General features: G+C 47.9%; 1 protein-coding gene across 1 annotated transcript; it reads right to left on the bottom strand.

Moving 5' to 3' along the window:
* Positions 1-16,315: 16,315 nt before the first annotated feature.
* Positions 16,316-19,521, bottom strand: zgc:153993 (uncharacterized protein LOC767645 homolog). Its single transcript, XM_067248943.1, has 6 exons — positions 19,269-19,521; positions 18,677-18,725; positions 18,346-18,507; positions 17,725-17,857; positions 17,231-17,335; positions 16,316-17,109 (listed from the first exon to the last, which is right to left on the bottom strand). Exons 1-6 carry the CDS (start codon positions 19,333-19,335, stop codon positions 17,011-17,013), a joined length of 615 nt encoding a protein of 204 aa, XP_067105044.1. The 5' UTR covers positions 19,336-19,521; the 3' UTR covers positions 16,316-17,010.
* Between the last annotated feature and the right edge of the window lie 1,008 nt (positions 19,522-20,529).

Below are 20,529 nucleotides of genomic sequence, written 5' to 3'. Positions count from 1 at the left end.
TCAGAAACACAGGGGAGGACTGACACACTTAACCAGCTATATAGAAGGGTCCTGTCACGAAGGAAAGATGGATGGATGGATGAACGGAAGAATAGTTGGATAGATTGATGAATGGATGAATGGATTGTTTAAAAGAAGGAAGTGAAATAGTTGGCTCTATTATTGAATGAGAAAGAGAGAGAAACCCTCCCTCCATTGGCTGGGACAGAGACTGCCCTGGCACCCTGTAAGTTAATTGGTCCGCTGACAGACATCTGTCCTTATGGTGCTTTTCCTCTGAGCTCTGTTTACACCTATCAGTCAGCACACACACTTAGAAACACGCTTTGAGGCACGCTTAGACACACACTTAGAAACAAGGTTTGAGACACGCTTATAGACATGCTTAGAGACATGCCAAAGCTATGTTAATAGCGTTAATCCTTCTGAGACAAACACAGGAGGGTGAGTGTGTGAAGAGGCCACATCTCTCTCGCTCTCTCTCTCTCACACACACACACACACACACATACACACACACACACACACAGTACATGAATTAGCTGGTGGTCGGCAACACCACCAGAATATGTGAAATTAGTTATAGGAAAAAACAACAGAATACAAGGACAGATCTCAGTCTAAGCATCTGTGATGCAACAAGATGTTTGCAGTGTTTAGAGAACCTGCAGTGGTTGTGGTGGATTTGTCGCATATATTCGAGGGTGAGGAAAGAGGCGGGTTTGGGGGCGGAACTGCCAAGCTGCCTGTTGGTCTGATGAATAATGACATGATTGTTAGTGAGCACTGAGAACAGGTGTCATTGAAACTGGAGGCTGGGGGTGCTAGGTGGCTGGAGTTTGAAGCCTGGGGGTTTGAAGCTGAGAGCTGGGGGGCTAGTGGGCTGGAACCTGAGGGCTGGAGGTTAGAGGCTGGGGGCTGGAGGTTAGAGGCTGGGGGGGGGGGGGGGGGGTGTTACAAGTATGTGTGTGAGCTCTAGATTCTAGAGTTTTATTCTGGAGTCCAGAACATATGTGTGGGGTCTGAAGTTGTGGAAACGGATGTAAACATGTTCCCAGGTACATTCCATGTACATTAGCCCACCTCCATTCCTCTTCTGCTCTTCCCCTATACCCCCTACCCATACACACACACATACACACACACACACACACACACACACAGAACCAAACACACACACACTACCCTTATCCTCTCTACCTCTGAATCCAGAGCTGCCACCAGAGTGGGCTGGTATGCAGAGAGGCTGAGAGTATTGTGTCTGGTAAGACCACTTGACATGGGGCACACAGAGAGCCGGTCTGAGGCAGAGAGCCCTTCACCCTGACTCCGACCCTGCCTCTGTGTTCTGGAGGCAGAATGAGGCAGAGAGCAGTTCACCCAATGTCTGACTCCGCCTCTGTGAGCAGGAGGAGGAGGAGGAGGAGAAATGGCAGAGAGCTAAAATAGATGTTTGAGCCGCTGAAGAGTTGAGGTATTGTTGGACCTTCTTTAAATAGCAGGGAGGCCAAGGCCTCTTTGCATCATGGTGCACATGCTCAACCTTTGGGTTTTCAGAGAACCCCGAAGTGGAACCAATTAAGTGGCCTGTGGAACCGTTTTACAACTGTATACTCCCAATAGAACTTGTAGAGATTACGGTTTCTGGAGGGATTGAACCGGATCTTGAGATTGGCTGTCCCGTTTATCTTGCCCTCGGTTTGTTTGGTTGGAAGAACAGTCTAGGTGACACAAGACCCTGAACATCTGACACAGACACACATTGACTCATACAAACACCCACACACACAGACACACACACACACACACACACACACACACACACACAGAAGACACACATACAAACACAGACACTCTGATATCGACACAGGCACACACTGACACAGTCACAGACACAGATGTATACCCAACAAATATTCGAACACAGACATACAGATGGAAATAGAGAAACAAAGAATCAGACACAAACACACAGCTACAGACACATAGAGATACAAACACACAGAGATACAGGCAAAGCTACTGTGTGCAGAGAAGTAGAAAATGTGTGCTTGTCTTTGTTCATGTGAGTGTCTGTGCCCATGTGTGTTTACATGTGTGTAGAGGCCTGTATGTGTAGTGGAGTGTGTGTCTGTGTATTTAGTGTGTGTGTGTGTGTGTGTAGGGGGGGGGGGCTAGATAATGAAAAGCAGAAGGTTTTTCATAGCTCCACATGCCCAGCCAGGAGGAAGTGTGATTCTTTAATAAACATAATCCCTGTTGGAGCTTTTTCTTCCAGCCAATGTGTGATGTCACATCCCAAGTTCATGGACATATCAGTTAATATTACGTAGTTGGTCATTTACAGCATGTATTAACAGATAATACCAACAGTTAAAAAGTTACGAACCGAGCCAATGGTAGCACTTCTGTTATTTCATTTATACAGGTGATCTCACAGAGTGCTCTGGTATGAGTGTTTGTCTGCCTGTGTGAAAGAGAGGGAGAGAGAGAGAGAGAGAGAGAGAGAGAGAGAGAGAGAGAGAGAGAGAGAGAGAGAGAGAGAGAGAGAGAGAGAGAGAGAGAGAGAGAGAAGAGAGAGAGAAAGAGAGTGAGTCATGCAGGTAGCCAGTGTGGAGGTAGCTGAGTGAGGGGTGTCCCCCCTCCGTAGTAACCTAACCCCCCCTTGGGATCGGACCATGCAGGTCCAGGCCCATTAGCAGACCTAATATTCTGAATTACCTTTCCAGCCATTTGTTGGGCCTTTGTTGTGATACCTACTTAAAATATCAAAGCAGCCAAGCCTCAATGAAACATCTGAAAACTGAGAAACACTGGTTTTATGTGTCAACGCAGTCCTCTCTCTCTCTTTCCTGCTCTCCCTTTCTGTCTTTCTCTCTTCTCGCTCATTCTGTCCCTTCTCTTTCTCCTTTTCAGAGCCCTGTGCAGGTATGCCTGGTTGAAAAGAAGAGTCCGGTGGGACAGGTCCAAGGAGAGGCAGGACACCTTCCCAGCATGCATCCTGCCTCCCAGGCTCCTCTTGACCACCCACTTCCGCTCCCAGCGATTAGGCTGTCCAGACGAGAGTTCATCTGCTGTGTGTGAGAGAGAGTGTGTGTGATTGTAGGGCACTGGTCTTTAAAGCCTCAGGCCATTCGCAGTGCAAAGGAGACTCTAATTTCAAATTGTCCAGGGGTCTCTGTGTGTGTGTGGATGCTTGTGTGACTTGTGTTCAGGGGGGTATGTGCAGTCTACAAATTAATTTCCCTCCCCCAAGGCAAGCGGAACCTCGTCAGACAGAACAACTCCAGAGAGGGCAAGACATCTCATCCTCCTCTAACCTCCCCCCAATCTCCCCCATACTTCCATAACCTCCCCCCAACCTCCCCCATGCCCCCCAGGCTCCACCAACCTCCCCCATTCTCCCTTAACCTCCTCCAGCTTACTCCAGCCTCTTCCCCTCTCTGCGGCAGGTCTGTTTAAGGGGCGCCGTCTGCCCATCTCTTGATGTGGTGGCTGTCTGACTGCTACAGAGGCTGTTCTCATGTCTGCTACATGGCCATACTGTGTGTGTGTGTGTGTGTGTGGGGGGGGGGGGGGGGATCGGGAAGGGGGAGGTCTATGAAGGAGTTTGACTCTGTGATTTCCTGCTCACATTTAGACTCGAGGGTTTTCCTGCAGGTGAGGTGTATTTGTGCCTGTGGGGTGGGGGGCAAGTGTAGATAGTTTGAAACAGCTTTGTGACATTTGTTATATTACAGCATATTTGTGGATCTTTGTGAAGTCTGTGTGTGTTTGTGTGTGTATTTGCTTGTGTGTGTGTGTGGATACATATATGTGCGTGTGTGAGTGTGTGCGGGTATGTCTAGGTGGGTGGGGTAGAGGAGGACAGTGTTTGAAGTGAACTTTGTTCCTCAGTTGTTTCGTCTCCGTGTGGCGGGCTGAGGAAAGACAGACAGCCAACAGCAAACAGCAGGTGTGTCTTCAGAGCCTCAGCGTCTCTTTACCTTCCCTGTCTGATTCTTGTTTTTATCAAAAGAAGAAAAGCCATCCCTTGCTCTGTGTCTTTCATCTGGGCCTGGGCCACTCCCTCACTCCGTGTCCTTTGTTTGTGTGTTGTGCTGCGGGCTGCAGCTTTGTGGGCACTAGCAGGAGTTTGTGTGTGTGTGTGTGTGTGTATGTGTGTGTGTGTGCAGCTTTGTAGGCACTAGCAGGAGTTTGTGTGTGTGTATGTGTGTGTGTGTGTGCAGCTTTGTAGGCACTAGCAGGAGTTTGTGTGTGTGTGTATGTGTGTGTGTGTGCAGCTTTGTAGGCACTAGCAGGAGGTTATGTGTGTCTGTTCGTGTGTGTGTGTATACACCTGTGTGTGTGTGTATACACCCGTGTGTGTGTGTATACACCTGTGTGTGCAGCTTTGTGGGCGCTAGGAGGTGATACTGGTCCTGCTGCATACCTTGACTGGGTTTGATAGTCGTACCATGTAGTGTGTGTGTGGGTGACCTGGAGTATGTGAGGTAGAGGATGTGTGTGTCTGTGTGTATGTAGGGGATCTTTGATGTGGTCAGACCTCTATGCAGGACGAGTCCTGCTGCGTGAATCCACTGGGTTAGCTCCATAGATGTGTGTGTGTGTCTGTGTGTCTGTGTGTGTGTGTGTCTGTGTAAGAGGAGGTCTTTGATGTTTTCAGACCTGAGCTTCACCCTTGGTTGCCCTCGCCTCTGCTCCTTCCACATGGTGGCACTATACCAGCTCTTACAGTAGCTATACTGAGTATAGCGACACAACTGTGTGTGTGTGTATGTGTGTGTGTGTATGTGTGTCTGGTTACTGGTGTGGTCATTATGGTTACAGTAACTCTGGTAGTCAGTAGGTACAGTAGTTATGTGGTTTCCGTAGTAGCAGACCACACAGGACATCCTCAGATGTCACATGACTACAGTGACACATCTAAATCCAGATTGTAGTCATTAAGACACTGTGTGTGAACATTTTTGCGTCTGTGTGTAGGTACGTATATGTGTGTGCTTCATACAGACTAAATAGAACAACATCTGTTTCTTCCTCCACAGGCAGTCCAGAGTTTATTCCCAGCATGCCTTTCTGTGTAATGGTGGGTGCAGCAGTTTAGAGTCGATGCGTCTTATAGATGACACTCTTTGGTCTCTCCGCACGGCCAGTTCTACAGGAATGTGACAGGACTGTACAAGGCTCTGGGTAGCCCATCAGTGCCACCTAGACTTCAGCAGTGGCATGCTGGCATGGTACAGTATTCACACTGGTGTTTTCCTGAGGCCAGACTTTGCTCAATTGTTCAATCAACGCGTCTCCCTGCCTTTCCCTTCTCAAACACCGCAGAAAGACCCCCCCTCCCCCCCACACTCCCTCCATTTGACCATTCTCAGCTGTGTGTACCAGACTGGGGAGTGTGTGCATGTGTGTTGTGCGTCATGTTTTGTATGTGTGTATAGGTATGTGTGTGAGTGTGCAGTAAAGCAAGGGGTATTGGGGGAGGGGTGTGGGGGTTGGGGGGGTGTAGTGGGTTGTCTATGTGTGGGTGGGTTGTCTATGGGTGTTTTTCTGTGGTGGGGTGTCTTTCCTGGTGCCTAGATTCCTGAGGGGGTTGGCACCAGGGCAGTAGAATAATAGAGCTGAGTGTATTTCTAGAATGTCAACAGGAGAGTTGGAAAGGCCCGGACCGATTCCCCTCATTGATACACATACTCCTCTTTTCCCTCCCTCTGCCTCTTGCTTGCTTCTCTCTCTATCTCTCTCTTTCTTTTCTCTTTCTTTCTCTCTCATCCCCTCTTCTCTCTTTCTTTTTTTCTGTGTGGATTCATTTGGTCATCTGACATACCAACTCTTGTCTGTAAAGAATGACTATACGTCACTGCTGATTGTAAAAGTCTTATATATGTGCCTCTGTGTTTGTGTGTGTGCGGTGTGTGTTTGTGTGTGTGCGGTGTGTGTGCGGTGTGTGTTTCTTTGTGGTGGGAGTTATAGGTACCTCCGGTCGTCATAGTCTGAGAGTGTGTGACGAGTAGAGGTACTAACATGACGTTAGAGAAGGGAACGGTGGAGAGAGAAGAGGAAAAGAAGAACACCAGAGACGAAAGACAGAAGAAAGAAAGAGAGAGCAGAAAGACGGAGAGAGCAGAAAGAGACCAGGGATAACATTCAGATCTCTCCAGGCTATCATCCTGTGGTCTCTGTTCCTTGAGGCTTTCTGGGCCACAGTGAGTCCCAGCCAAGCTGGGGGAACCAGAACAAGAGGATGGTCTCATCCGCGGGATCACACAGAACCCTCCAGGCCAACAGCCCCACAAGCCTGTGCTTGGCAGCAGCACACACAATTACATCTGTAACTCCACAAGTCAGCTGGCAAGGGAGCCAACTGGAGATGTGTGAATGTGTGTGTGTGTGTTGGTGCTGGTTTCTTGTCTTGAGAACAGTCCCCAGGAACATCTCCCAGGGAGATGTTGTGGTGAGTGGGCCATGCAACAAAAGACAGCAGTACAACTGTTGACATCTGCAAAACCAGGGCCTGGAAATACTGCATAAAACATTCACTCTCACACACACACACCCACATATACATTCTCATCACATCATTTGTGTTACTATCACTAGGAGGGCTCAGACTCCATCAGATCAGTAACGAGTTGCAGTTCTGTGGCGGTGGTTTGAAGTCTCTGTGTGACAGTTTTAGCAATCAACAAAGCAACATGCACATACACAGACAAACACAAGACCCAACACAGGCCTTTTGTGTGCCTGTGTGTGCATGTGTGCGGAGGGAAACTGCTACAGGACAGTTGAAATGGTGTGTCTCTTGAGCTTCTAATCGATCAGCAGATTGCATTGATAAGGGATGAATGGAGTAGACATGCCCACCAGCCCCCCAGCCCCCCCCCCCACACACACACCTCTTGTCGTGTCATCACTCTTGTCCTACAAGGTGTCTCACACCCTGCTAGCATGGGAGAGTGAGCGCGCTCGCCCACCATTGGTCCTCTCTCCTTGCATCACTGGGAGAGAGAAGAGAGAGACAGAGAGAAAGAGAAAGAGAGAGAGAGAGAGGGAGAGAGAAAGAGGGGACAACAACAAAGTGGCAGATTCCTCACATAGCTCCCCTTGTTCATGGTCTGCTGCTGTTAGAGAAACGAGGGTGTCCCCTTCCTGGCAGTGGCCCAGATCTCTGCTCCTCTTTTATCTCCATTCACAGGCAGCTCCATGGTCTCCTCCATCCATCACAGCCGCCGCGCTGCGACCACCGGTAACAGGACACCACGCCGCTCCGCTGGCCTATTGTCTGCTGCCGGGGCCACCGAGGAGGGGTGGGGAGATTGGGGCGGTGTAAGGTGTGTGTGTGTGTGGGGGGTGCACAAAGGGTGACCTCACACCTCTGCTACAGAGAAGGAAAGGAGAAAAAAGTAAATATGAGTTTCAGCGGTTCAGAGAGGAGGGTTGGGTAGACCAGCAGGTCGAGAGAGGAGGGTTAGGTAAACCAGAAGGTCGAGAGAGGAGGGTTAGGTAGAGCAGAAGGTCGAGAGAGGAGGGTTAGGTAGACCAGAAGGTCGAGAGAGGAGGGTTAGGTAGAGCAGAAGTGTCAGAGGGGTGGGTTGGGTAGAGCAGAAGTGTCAGAGGGAAGGGTTGGGTAGAGCAGAAGTGTCAGAGGGGAGGGTTGGGTAGAGCAGTAGAGCAGTATTTCATATATACGGGTGCATGCATGCCTTTGTGTTTATACATGTGTACACATGTATGTGTGTGTTGTCCCGTTTTTCACAAAGGTGTGTTCAGCAATGCTTTTATGTGAGCATGCCCCAGACTCTAACAGCCATATTGTGAGCACTTGTTCCATACATCCAGATCCCACACCCACCTGCAGAAGGATTGTTCTTCCTATGACCATGCTCCTGTCCTGGGTATCACGTCTGGCTTGGCAGACCCCCTCGCTGGAGGCCTGGAGAATTGTAGAGTAGGTGTAGAGCCTAACAGATTATCTCAGTGTAAGAACATTCTTGAGGCTGTCCAGAGGATCAAGATTCCCAGAGACTGGGATAGAATGCTACTCGCTCTACGTATTCTTATTTAGATGAGTGTTCCTTTAAAAACCTGATACACGTATATCCAGTAGGTATCCCCAAGTCTCCTGAGACTGCAGTTTTTCATTCGCAGGGTTTGAATCCACTTGTGAATATTTTACAGCTTCTACAGTCTCCATATTGGCCCAGCCTCACCAGCCTCTTCAACCAGCCCTGCTTCCACAGCCTCAATAGTCTATGTCTGTCCTCTGTCTGTCTACTGGTCCCAGCCTCATCAGGCTGCTATTGTTCAACCACATCAATAGAACTTACACAACCATTATCAACCCCTTAAAAACATGTCTTTTGTGTTTTCTTCTATTTTGTTGAGTGGTTATTGAGAATGTTCTGTCAAGTTTCCTGCCCAGCAGAACACACAGAAACACAACAACGATGTTAACTGCAAAGGTCAAGAACTGAAATCTAGCTTCTGGTAAACCCTCTGTCTCTCTCCCTATCTTTATAGCTCTCCTTCATTTTCTTTCTCCTAATTTCTTTCTCTCTCTCCAGTAAGACAGTCAGTCTGACATACAGTAGACAGACAGGCAGACAGACAGACAGGCAGACAGGCAGACAGGCAGACAGGCAGACAGGCAGACAGGCAGACAGGCAGACAGGCAGACAGGCAGACAGGCAGGCAGGCAGGCAGACAGACAGGCAGGCAAGCAGGCAGACAGGCAGGCAGGCAGGCAGGCAGGCAGACAGACAGGACTGTGAGTCCCACTGTGGATCATCTTAGTAATGAGGAGGCAAATTACTTTCTTAGAGCTTACTAAAAAGGATCCCTACTGGGACCTCCCGCCACACTTGCACACACACACACACACACACACACACACACACACACACACACACACACACACACCCACCCCCCCCCACACATACACACACACACACACTCACACTCACACACACACTCACGCACACACACCATGCCAGCCCCTGTCAACTGTAAAACAACAATGCTGCCTTTACTTTATTGATCATCCTGAGAAGGCTGCAGGGTTTCACTGACTTGCCATTTCCCTGAAGTGTTTGAAGAATTGTTCTCCGTGTTTCTCACAGGTCTGTTGACTGACAGCCTCTGTCCTTCTCACCCTGGCTTCTCCCCCTCCTCCTCCATCAGATCACCCCTTCTCCTCACCCTTCTTTTTTACCCCAGCTCCCCCTCTCCTTCTCCTCCAGTGCCTCCTTCGGCTCACCCCAACTCCTCCCTTCTCCCTCCTCTTCCTCACCCCTTTTCCTCCACCATCTCCTCCCCCTTCTTCTTCCTCCTGCTCCTCCTCCTCCTCACCCCTTCTCCCCCTTCCTCTTACTCCAGCTCCTCACTCCAGCTCCTCCCTCCTCCTACAATGCTAATCATGCTGGTGTCAGTCAAATCCTACTTTGTGCCATGCATTAAAACAATGGTGAGGGGCAAAGGCACTGAGGGAGGCGAGGCTCATGGCTGAGGTGTGGAGGCCAGGGCATGCAGGCTGGAGGCTGGGGCATGGAAGCAAGGTTTTGAGGCAGGAGGTTGAAGGCTGGTTCTGGATCAGGGCCTGGGTCTTGGCACCGCATGATGTCACTCCTCTCCCTCCCCGACCAGAGTTCTCATGGGAAAAGTAACACTTCTTCTCTCTTCTCCCCTCCTTTCTCTTCTTCTTTCTCTTCTTCTTTTTCTTCTTCTCTCGCCATAAAGGACGAGCGAGCCATAACAGTAACAAGCGCGACGGCTCCCGTGTTTGATGTAGGCATGTTATCTGTGCTCAGGGTTTTTTTGTGTTCCATTCAGAGTATAAACGTGACCATTGAAGTGGGCCGCCTAGCCTTCCCCCGGCACAAAAGTCCCTCGCTAATTGCTGCCACATCAAATAAGCAGGAGCATCCCAAAAAGAAACCCTCATACTGACGGAGAAGGAAAAAAAACATCAGACTATTCTTAAAGCTGGTCACTTCTTTTTTTTGGTCATTTCCATCAAAGATTAGGTTTCTGGTTGGGAGGGGGGGTTATCACACAGGAAAGGCCTCTTCCCAGATTAGTTCTGCCCCTGCGGCCGCTGGCTATGTGATTGAGGAGCAGTCAGGCCAGTGGCTGCAGCCCCCTGCATTGTCTTGTTGCGACGAGCAGGAACGGGGAACTGTCAGTCAGGGGACAGGGGGCATGGTGGGGGGGTGGGCTCAGAGCAGGGTAGGGAGAAGGGGGGGCTCAAGGGAGGGGGAAAAGGGACAAAGACAGAGCTGGAGTGTGGAACTACTGCCCTGGCTGTCACGCTCCATTGGCATGGGTGTCTTGGCCCTCCCCAACTCTCTCCAACCCACCCTTCTCTTTCCTTCTCCTTTTTTCTCCCTTCATCTCTCTTTATTTCCTTGCTCCTCCTTACTCCTCTAATTCACCCATGCTCCACACTTCTCCTCCATTCTGCTTCCTTCTCCTTTCTCCACACTCCTTCCGTTTCAATGGCCTGATACTTTCTCCAGTCTGGTTTGGTCAAGCTTGATCTGATGTTGTCTGGCTTGGCATGGCTTGGTCTATGCTTTCTGTTCTTGTCTGGTCTGGTGTGGTCTACTATGGTCTAGCCTAGTTTGGTCTGGTTTACTCTAGTCTACATGGTCCTGTCTGCAGTCTGCCCTGGCCCGTGTTCCGGTGCTGCACTGAACAGCCAAAAAAAGCTGTCACTCCATAGGTCTTTTCAAAAGGTTCAAACAAGGCTTAAAAGTCACAGTCCATCTACCCCTCAAAGCCTGCTAAGATAAAGAGCCCATTGACCAACTATACATTAGAAGTGTTTCTGCTACCCTCTCTCTCTCTCTTTCTCTATCTCGCTATCTCTCTCTCACTATCTCATCTCTCCCACACACATTCCTAGTGTTGTCTTTGGGGGCAGTGGCGTGGTTGTGATCCGTCCTCTCATCCTCGCTTTGGATCCTGTCAAGGTCGCGACCCGGTAGTGTTAGGTGGCGGCCGGAGTGATGGGCAGCACCTTTCCGAGTGTCGGAAGGTCTTTGAAAGCAACTAGACAAACAGATCAGGTGGACCTGCTGCCATCCATCACCAGGGCTTAGACTGCATCATTGAACCACGCAGGCCTGCCACTCACTCGTAAGTAAGCTGTCGCTAGTTGGGTGTGTGTGTGTCGGAGGGGGGGGGGGGGCAGTAGGAGGAGGAGGAGGGGGAGAAAAAGCAGAGAGGAGAAGATGGATGGGGGACGAATAAGCGAAGAGAAAGAGGAGGAAGATAAAAATGAAGAGGAGGATGGGGGAAGAGTAGAAAAGAGAAAATGGAAGAGGAAGAGGAGGAGGAAGGAGGAGAGGAAGGGGGGATGTAGTAAATCATGTCTGTAAAATGCCAGGCCTCGCTGTGTGCTGCCACCCGGCGTGTTGCGTGTTCCTTTGAACATGTCAGTGGTTGACCGAGGCAGGTTTAGGTTTCTCAGCTGACATTCATGTCGACGTATGTGTGTGTGTGTGTCTGTGTGTGTGTGAGACGGTCATTCAAGAGATCAGAGGCCCACGGGTGGTCAGACAGGGTGATATACTGTCCACTAGCGAACATGGAGTCCCCTCACTCTCACAGCACTCTCTAAATTTAGATGCAGTAAATATCCCAGTCATGTTGTCCCGCGTTGAAATCTGTGAATGTCATTACGACCGACAGGTCAATAATCGGGAATAAAACATTAACGCCCCTCTTCTTGGAAGTCCAACGGCAGGCCAGCCATTACATGAGTGATAATCAATCTCTCTAGAATGTCTGTGGCGGTTGTAGCATAGTTGACCAGGGACAGATTCTTGCATGGAGCCTTAGGCCTTCTTAAGGTAACCTTACACTCAAAATATTATATTTACAGATATCCTTATACCTCAGAGGGCCTCGTGTAAGAGTCAGAAGCCAGGAGTGGTGCGTGGAACTAGCTATCCATCCACACATCCCCAAATCTTTCATCTTTTACGAGGCTCCTAGTACCATTCCATGAGTCTTTTAAAGGGAGGATCTATCACTGTACTTCCAAGGTGTCTCACCTGTCAGTTTGTTTTGTTGTCTTCTCTTTAGGGTAGACTTCTTGTGTACACATCTATCGGGCTGTGTAAACCCCTTCGTGCCCTCTTCCCTTTGCATGTGCAAAAGACCAGACAAATAAAAATGTTAGTGGATTTAATGTTTCATTCCCTGAGGCCCTGACAGACAACAGAACCATCCACCTGCAGGGCTGGGGGCAGAGGGTTCAGACCTCCAGAAGGGAAGCCCCCACCCCTTCAGCTCCAAGCAGGCCTGAAGCCCAGACAGAAGCTCGTTTCCCCCTCTTCTCTGTGCTGGAGCCCCCTGACCAGGCTGGTGCTCCTGTTCCCAGTGGGGTAACATTAGAACCAAATCCTGGAACAGTACCTTCCCAGCTGGCCAGGACCTGCACACACTGGCTGAATACAGCCTCACACTGGCAGAGAGCTTTGTTCCTCTCTCTCCCCTTCACCCTCCCCCATCTCCCTCTACCTCCCTCAGACTCCATTCAGATTCACAGGAGAGAGGGGGGAGAGAGGTGGAGAAGGAGGGGAGGGGGCGGTTAGGAAACAGAGCACGAGAGAGATGCAGAGGTTCTGAGAAAAAGTCAGAGAGAGTAAGGGAGAGAGAGAAACAAAGAGAGAGAAAGAGAGAGAAAAAGAATGAGAAAGGGAAGAGAGGGAGGAAGAGAAAAAAGGAGTGGAAGAGAGAATGAGCGAAAAGGTGAATAGTTGTCCACTTTAACAAAGTAGCCCTGGAACAGACCATACTGGGCAAAACAGCACTCTGCCAGGCTAAAACTGACCAGACCAGACCAGGCCAAGACAGCTTAGACAATAAACCATCTAAAGGATTAATCACAAGAAGAGGCTCTCATACCTTCATTCCCTGCTGTTTGTTTGCCCCTGTCATGGTTTTGGTCATTACACCTGTCTACACGTTGTCTACATGTTGTCTACACGTTGTCTACGCGTTGTCTACACAATGACAACATCAGTCTAATATAATCAGACAGACTGACCAGAGTTTAGCTAATGAGAGGTCAGACCCCCCCCCACTCCTCTGCCTCCCTACAGGCCTCCTCTCCAACTCCATTGGGCAGTGGGGGGCTGAGGGGGTTACAGGGGTGGGAGGTGAGGATTAAGGACACACAATGAGTTAAAGGTTGCCTCTCAGACGACATGGGAGTTGAAGGATCCCTCAGTGTTGATAATTTGTCTAGAATAACTGCTGTGGACCGCCAAGCTCTTTAAGAGTAGAGGAGGAGGGGTTGGAGAGAGGGGGAGAGAGGGAGCAGATAGAGAGTGAGAGAGAGAGATGGAAAGAGAGTGGAGAGAGCGAGCATAGAGAGTAATAGAGGAAAGGAGAAGGAAGAGAGAGAGTGAGGGGGGGGTGTAGGGGGAGAAAAAGAGAAAAACTAGAAAGAGAGAGGAAAGTGAGAGGGGCAAAGAAAGGGAAGAGAGAGAGGGAGGCTCCTCACACTGCAGGCCTAAAAGAGCCCAGGAAGGGTGGTCTTTGGTCTGGGGGGGTCTAGAGGGGGGTGTAGGAGCGTTGATGTGGAGGGCCCTCGCTGTCAGAAAGGAATCTGGAGTGAGTGGTGTTGAACAGGGGCTCAGCCCTCCAGCAGGTCTGCACTCATACACCTAAGAAGGATATTTATACATTGTCTCGCAAAGTCCACAGCTTTTCTCCTCCTCTGTGTTTTGAAATGTGGTTCAAAGACCTGTTGGGTAAAAACCTGGGCAGACTATTTAGCTTTCATTCCTAATCGTGTGCTGTGCTGTCTGCTGTACTGAATGACCCCGACCCCAAACTGGAGTTGAACAGGTTTCAAATTAACGGTGTTCAAGAACTTATTCTTAAAATCTTTTCTGATGAGGGGTTAAGTTTTATCTCTGGATTGGCATCTGTGAAGCCTTTCTTTGTAAAAAAAAAATATAAAACATGATAACATTAAAACTGTAATCTCTGTCGGAAAGTGAAAACAGTCTGTGTAAAATCAGTCACAACGTGCTGTCACCTGTTGCTGACTTCCATTGCGAGCCTTCTCATGAAGGCTGACAAACAACAGAACACTGCCCTCTAGTGGTCAATAAGGACATGTGCAGGGTCCTGTGGTTAAGAGCTGGGCACTGAGCAGAGCTGTAAACTCAGCCAGTGAGAGTCACAGAGAGAACAGACATCCTTACAGCTGACATCAAGCTCCTCGCAGCCCGACCCACCAGACGCGTGAGGCACCACATGGAAAAACCTTTCTTTTGTTTATTCATTTATTCATTTGTTCGTTCAAGCAATCACATGGTCACGCAATCATTCGTTCATGCGATAATTTGCTCATTCATTCGTTAACATAATGTCACGTTGCTTCAAGGCATATCTTCTGGGTCGTGTTGAGTCTCTGTCACATAAACCACGTGTCACTGTATAAGCCACCTGTAACTGTCCTATGAACCACATACTGGATGAAACATATTTGACAGTTTCCGTGAGGGACACCTGCTACTCTGAGGCCTCGGGAGCGGATCTCTACGTCAGGAGGTGATGTAAGAGTGTTGATAAGGTGGGTTTGTGTAAAGAGGGGAGACTTTCGACCTGCTGTGGGCTGCGGCCATATGTCCACTTGTGGGGGGTTTCATCAAAAGCAGAAAAAAACCCTCTCGGACAACCTCTCGAACCAGCGACAACTGTTTGAAACGTTCTGTTGTAATGCTGTATTTCTACACACTGATCAGGCAGGACAAAACGTACGCGTTAGGTAATCCAATGAGAAGTAACTTAATTGGCCCCTTTTCCATAGTATATCTGTACCAGCTCTGTGTAAAATGTATATTGTTTACCAGCTCTGTGTAGCAACTGTGTGGCAGTCTTTTCTTGTTACTTGAGGGGAGTGGGCCTGTGCTGTTAGTATACACGAGCACTGGATGTGTTTGTTCTCACTATCAGGCCCATGCCATTCACCTCTGCCAATAGGTGTTTGTGTGTATGGCGGGTGGGTGGGGGTTACACAACACCCTTGACAATTCTGTAGTCGAACACGTCCTCCATTTGTTCATTGCCATGGTGCTCCACAGTCCCTTTGAAGTTACTCTGGTCAGATGAGCGGTTAGGGAGTCGGGCTATTAATCAGAAGGTTGTTGGTTCGATTACCGGCCACGCCAAATGACGTTGTGTCCTTGGGCAAGGCACTTTACCCTACTTGCCTCGGGGAAAATGTCCCTGTACTTACTGTAAGTCGCTCTGGATAAGAGCGTCTGCTAAATGACTAAATGTAAATGATAACCATTAACCTTTATGACATGGGCACTGGGGTTATTGAGGTTATCTGTGACGGCAGTCGTACAGGATCTTGACTTATATCACAAAGCGTGCGTTTATTGTGCCTCACTTCATTCAAGTTAATGCTGACATGAACTATTTCCAATTCAAGCAGACTGTGTGAATCATGTCTGTCTGTCTGCCTGACAATGGTGCTAGATGGGTTTAGACTGTCACTGAGTTACATCATAAAGTCTTAACTTCATACTGAGCAGTGGATATATCTTCTATTTTCTCTTGTGTCATCCTGTCTTTATCACTCTTTCCTTGTCTTTTTCAATCTCTCCTTCTTTCATCATCGCAGGGCTTGGGTCCACAGGTGTCTTTACACAGCTGGTGGAGCTGGATCAGAGTCAGATAGATGGACCAGAAGACTAGGGTCAGATAGATGGACCAGAAGAGGAGAGAAGCAAGTGTATACAGGTGATACAATGTGCTGAAGGCAAGAGATTACTCTGAGCCCAAGCCAACACACACAAACCTGGGACATGAGTGGTGGAAATCATTTTGTCACGTTCCAGGCTGCAGACTGCTCTTCTGCAGCTGTGCCAACACTGGGGGGAACCCAGGTGACTTTTAGAACATGTACACACACAGGTCAATCAATACTAATTGGTACTGAACCAAACACCACGTGTATTAACTCTTGCTTCCTGATGTTATGATCATGGTGATGCAAGCCTGACAGATACGTTTAACACAGCTGTGTCAAGGTTTGAGTTTACAACCCTACCGGATGACATCCCTCTAGGAACAGGGCATGCCCAATTGTACCATGAAGAGAACTCAGAATCACCAGTATTGCCCAGAAAAAACATGTGGGCACTTCCTGTAGTTAAATGTGTGACATCTAGTGGTTGGAATAGCAAACACCAACTGTGAGAAGCTTCTAAAATATGGGTCAAGTTGAGGACTTGACCCCCCCTCTCCCTACACACAAACAGGCAGACACTAACCAATCTAAAAAGGTACAGGATCTTTATTGGAGACATACCGTCATGCATTTTAGTGAGGGGTTGCAGGGGCGCAACCACCATGACCAAGTGTACGTAATCAGAAAGGAGGTATTTGGGTTTGTCCCATTTCCATTCACATCAACACACTCAACGTCTCACAATCAAGATTAGCGCCATTATGGTTATTATTCTCTTCTGTTGAACAAGAGCTGAATTTCATTAAAAACACAATAGACAATAAATATAATCCCCAGGTCATATTCAGTAAACAGCATTTCCAGAAACAGTAGAAACAAGTCTTTTTTTTTTAAGACAGTTTATCTTGGTCCTGACACATACTCTCCCAGGTCTAACTACTACACCTATTGAAGCCCCTTTAGAGATCAAATTATTATAACTTCATCCTAAACATTTACAACATATACAAGATCAGCTTGATGGAGTGGTGTGTCTGTGTGTGCCCAGGGGGTGGGGAAATCAGTTGGGCATGGATTAGACCCCATTTGGATTAGACCCCATTCTTTTCCTCCAACCTTCCCCCCCTCCCACCTTCCCCTATCATTCAAGAAAATAACTGACCACCTAGAAGAGGCCTACAGCAGGAGGAAGGATGTTCTTCCAAAGTTCTTCCAGAACATTAAAATTGAGTCTCTCTTTGCCAACCTCTGCGACCTCTGTGAGGTCACATCCTGTGATGACCTCAGTGTGTTTTCCTCCAATAAATCATGGCAACCACAAATGCTGCAGCAGCCACAAGGGAGGCGGTCCTCCAGGTCCATATGGTGCTCACCACGCCCCTCTACAGGCAGAGACAGAAAAGGTATATTTTAGGTTGTGTGTGTATACTGACCCAGCCTTCCTATTGTCTGTGTGTGTGTGTGTGTGTGTGTGTGCATGCGTGTGTGTGTGTATACACTGACCCAGCCCCCTTGCTGTCTGATCCAGCCATAGATGTTTTCTCTGATAAACTGGAGAACCCAGCAGATGATACGTCTGATGATGTCAAAGTGATTTTGCGTCAGTGCCTGGGGAGGAGAAACACAATCAGAATCACTCCTGCCGCTACCATCGTCTGGCAAACAAGGGAAACTAGCAGGTTCCAGAACGATCTCTCACAAACCACACACAGAAAACTTCAAATCTATTTAAGAAATGTCAAACTTGACTCTGACATTTTCTCTTTCAAATTCCAGCATCTTTAATGGACTTTCAGAAACCAAGGACCTTTAGCTCTGCTCTTGGAGAGCCACTTTCCTCTGTTTTAACTGTGAGCCAGTTCACATGATCCTAATAATTATCTGGTGGATCAGCTGAATCAGGTTACATCATTTGCACTTCTAGCCAGCTGAGAGAGTGAGGTGTATTTGAGCCTGTTTGTCTGCCAGCTGACACACTGATGATTGCAGTAACATACATTGTAGATGAGCCGGTAAGCCAGGTGAAAGAGGGCGACCACTCTGCCCCAGTTAATGCCATCTGCGAAGATGCTCCTTGCCACCGTGAAGAAGACATCCTGGGCACAGTTGGCTTGCACGGTGCCAATTAACCTATTAGAGAAAAGACATGTGACATCCTCTCCTCAAGCAGCCATTAAAAACAGAGGACTGAATGAAGACCTGGCGGGTGGGATCTACACACCGGCTCTACAGGTTAGTCTGGTCACACAACAATGGGGCCTGAACGGAACAATGGCCTCAACGTGAAGTAGGGTGATCAAACCTACAACTACGGTTTATCTACTGATGCTATATTGCATTTACATTTATTCATTTAGCAGACGCTCTTATCCAGAGCAACTTACAGTAAGTACAGGGACATTCTCCCCAAGGCTAGTAGGGTGAAGTGCCTTGCCGAAGGACACCACGTCATTTTGCACGGCCAGGAATCGAACCAACAACCTTCTGATTAATAGCCCGACTCCCTAACCACTTAGCCATCTTACCCCCCTCTATTGGAGATATATATATCCAGGAAACGCGGGCAGTCCGCCAGGTATCCCTGGAACCCCCACTGCCATGGCGAACATCCCACCTACCGTTGCAGCTCTACATTGTTGTTGAGCTCGTCCGCAATTTTCAGCAGCTGGCCCACAACCTCTTTGATCTCGGGGTCCTGGAGCTCGTTGGGACGCCCCCCCAGGTCCTCGGAGGACAGACGTCTGTCAGGATGCTCAGAGGTGATCCTACCCACCACATACCTGCACACCGGACACCAGAAGAGGCAGGTCAGGGCCTGTGTGTCCACTACATCCACCTTGCATGTACGAGCACAGATAACCGCTCACTAGCAGGGTACTCAACATAGGCCATTGTTGATAATGATTGTGTGAGTATTGATTGAAATGGTTAGAAAAAAGGTTTGATTACCCTCTTAGAACAATTGCTCCTTGTTCCATAATTCGGTCATCAACGACATCTGGAATAAACATATCAACAATTAATCATCAATAAACCTGATTTGGAGGTTTGACTGGAAAATGCTTGTTTCCTGGAAGCTGAAGGCCTATGCCTTGTCTGGCTCTGTAGGAACTCGTATGCTTACATACTGGCCAACCCGTCACTGATACAGATAGCCATGAGCTGAAGAAATTAGTGTGACGTCACGGGGCATTCCCATAGTATTTTCACAACTTGCTGAATTTGGGACAGCAATCTCCAGAGGGAAAAATATCAATATAAAACCGTGTAGGCCTTATAGATATTCGGTTGATAACTAAATGTGTATAAACCGGATGTCATTACTGTAAGTGAACAACTTAAAAAGTGAGACATTGTGTCCCTATTTCAAATTAGCCTACTGTTTTCCAGTTGTAGGCCTATCTTGTTCAAAGTATTTAAATTGATAACTAGACCGATACACTCTCTTGCATGAAACTTAACTACCATCAATATCCAAGAAATCAACATTTAAGTTTCTGATAACTTTAAATAAAAGACACGATCATTATAAATATTTTACCTTCGCCGCCGACAGCACCGAGTTCTTCCTCGCCAGTTTTCTCCCCTACTTCTCGGGAATCTGCCATTGACGGTAGTTTCTCTCCTACCGCCGTGTCGGACCGGTCGTGAGTTACTAGCCTACAGAGTGGCTACTACCGGTAGACAGTCAGTTATTTAACCTAACGGTACATGTACCCTATTAATAAGTAGATACTTTAATTGACTTTCAGAACAACTTGTCCGAGGAGTCGCCTATTTCCTCCCAAGTTACTAACACGGAAATGAATCTCATGAGGGAGTTAACCAATGAGAAGTAACTGTTGATGAAACTGCGCCTCGTGTGGACTGTACTCTAGGTAGCTGAAGCGAGTTTGGGCTAGGGCTTCTAGAATATCACAGACAAATAAAAGTAGCAGTCAAAAAAACAGTGGTTCAGATGTCTGGATTAGAAGTCGTGTGCTTGTCAACCTTCAACCTAAACCCTTGTTTTGAATTATTATGTAGCCTAACAAGATGTAGGCCTAGGCCTATTCTAAAACACCTTTAAACTGTTAATAAACTCGCCAAAGGCAATTGGCTGGAATAGGATTGCTAGAATATAATTGGCTGGAAAGTATGAGGGACACTCCAATATTGAAAATTGACATTCCACTGACAGAGCTTTCTGTGTCGCTAAACTCTCATAGGATCTCTATTAGCTTACACAACAAACATGTTAATAGGGGACAACAGTTAAAAAAAATGTAGGCTAGCCTACATTTAACATAAAAATCTAACCCTATTTCAGGGGTAGAAACAGACTGCCAATAGATGTCGCTGTCTAACCTGAATTTCATCTCCTTTTCCGTCTACTGAAGGATTTTCCGAGAAAGTTGGACGCCAGTCTCGTTTACCTAGTTGTATGACATCAACAAGGTGGGTTTATCAGCTTATCAGTAAATATTTCTGGCAACAAGGCACTTACTCAACCCTGAAAAACAGATAGCATTACAGCTAATAAAAATGAATAATTATACACGTTCTTGTTCCATACCATACCACAGGACTCAAGGTTATAGTTGACAGTTTTAATTGCAGGTCAGATGTCCAGGTGCAGGTGTGCCTTAATAGGTCATTTGACGTTTCTAAATGATTCAAACACCCCTGGAACAAGCTGGGCTTCATTAATCAAAAATATTTATTGGTGTATAATCAAGTATCCCCCCTCCCTCCCACACACACACACACACACACACACACACACACACACACACACACACACACACACACACACACACACA

The sequence above is a fragment of the Osmerus mordax genome, chromosome 13 (assembly GCF_038355195.1).
Source record: "Osmerus mordax isolate fOsmMor3 chromosome 13, fOsmMor3.pri, whole genome shotgun sequence".
In the NCBI taxonomy this organism is placed as follows: domain Eukaryota; kingdom Metazoa; phylum Chordata; class Actinopteri; order Osmeriformes; family Osmeridae; genus Osmerus; species Osmerus mordax.
Note: the sequence above shows the minus strand (reverse complement) of the source record. Positions and strands in the feature narration are given on the sequence as shown.

Bases quoted from the DNA above. Each gene is read 5' to 3' on its own strand.
- zgc:153993 (XM_067248943.1), bottom strand. From the start codon at position 19,335: ATGGCAGATTCCCGAGAAGTAGGGGAGAAAACTGGCGAGGAAGAACTC. The intron at 18,726-19,268 runs GTAAAATATTTA...TGTTTATTCCAG, and splicing joins CGGTGCTGTCGGCGGCGAAG to ATGTCGTTGATGACCGAATT. The intron at 17,858-18,345 runs GTAGGTGGGATG...TTTCTCTAATAG, and splicing joins AACAATGTAGAGCTGCAACG to GTTAATTGGCACCGTGCAAG.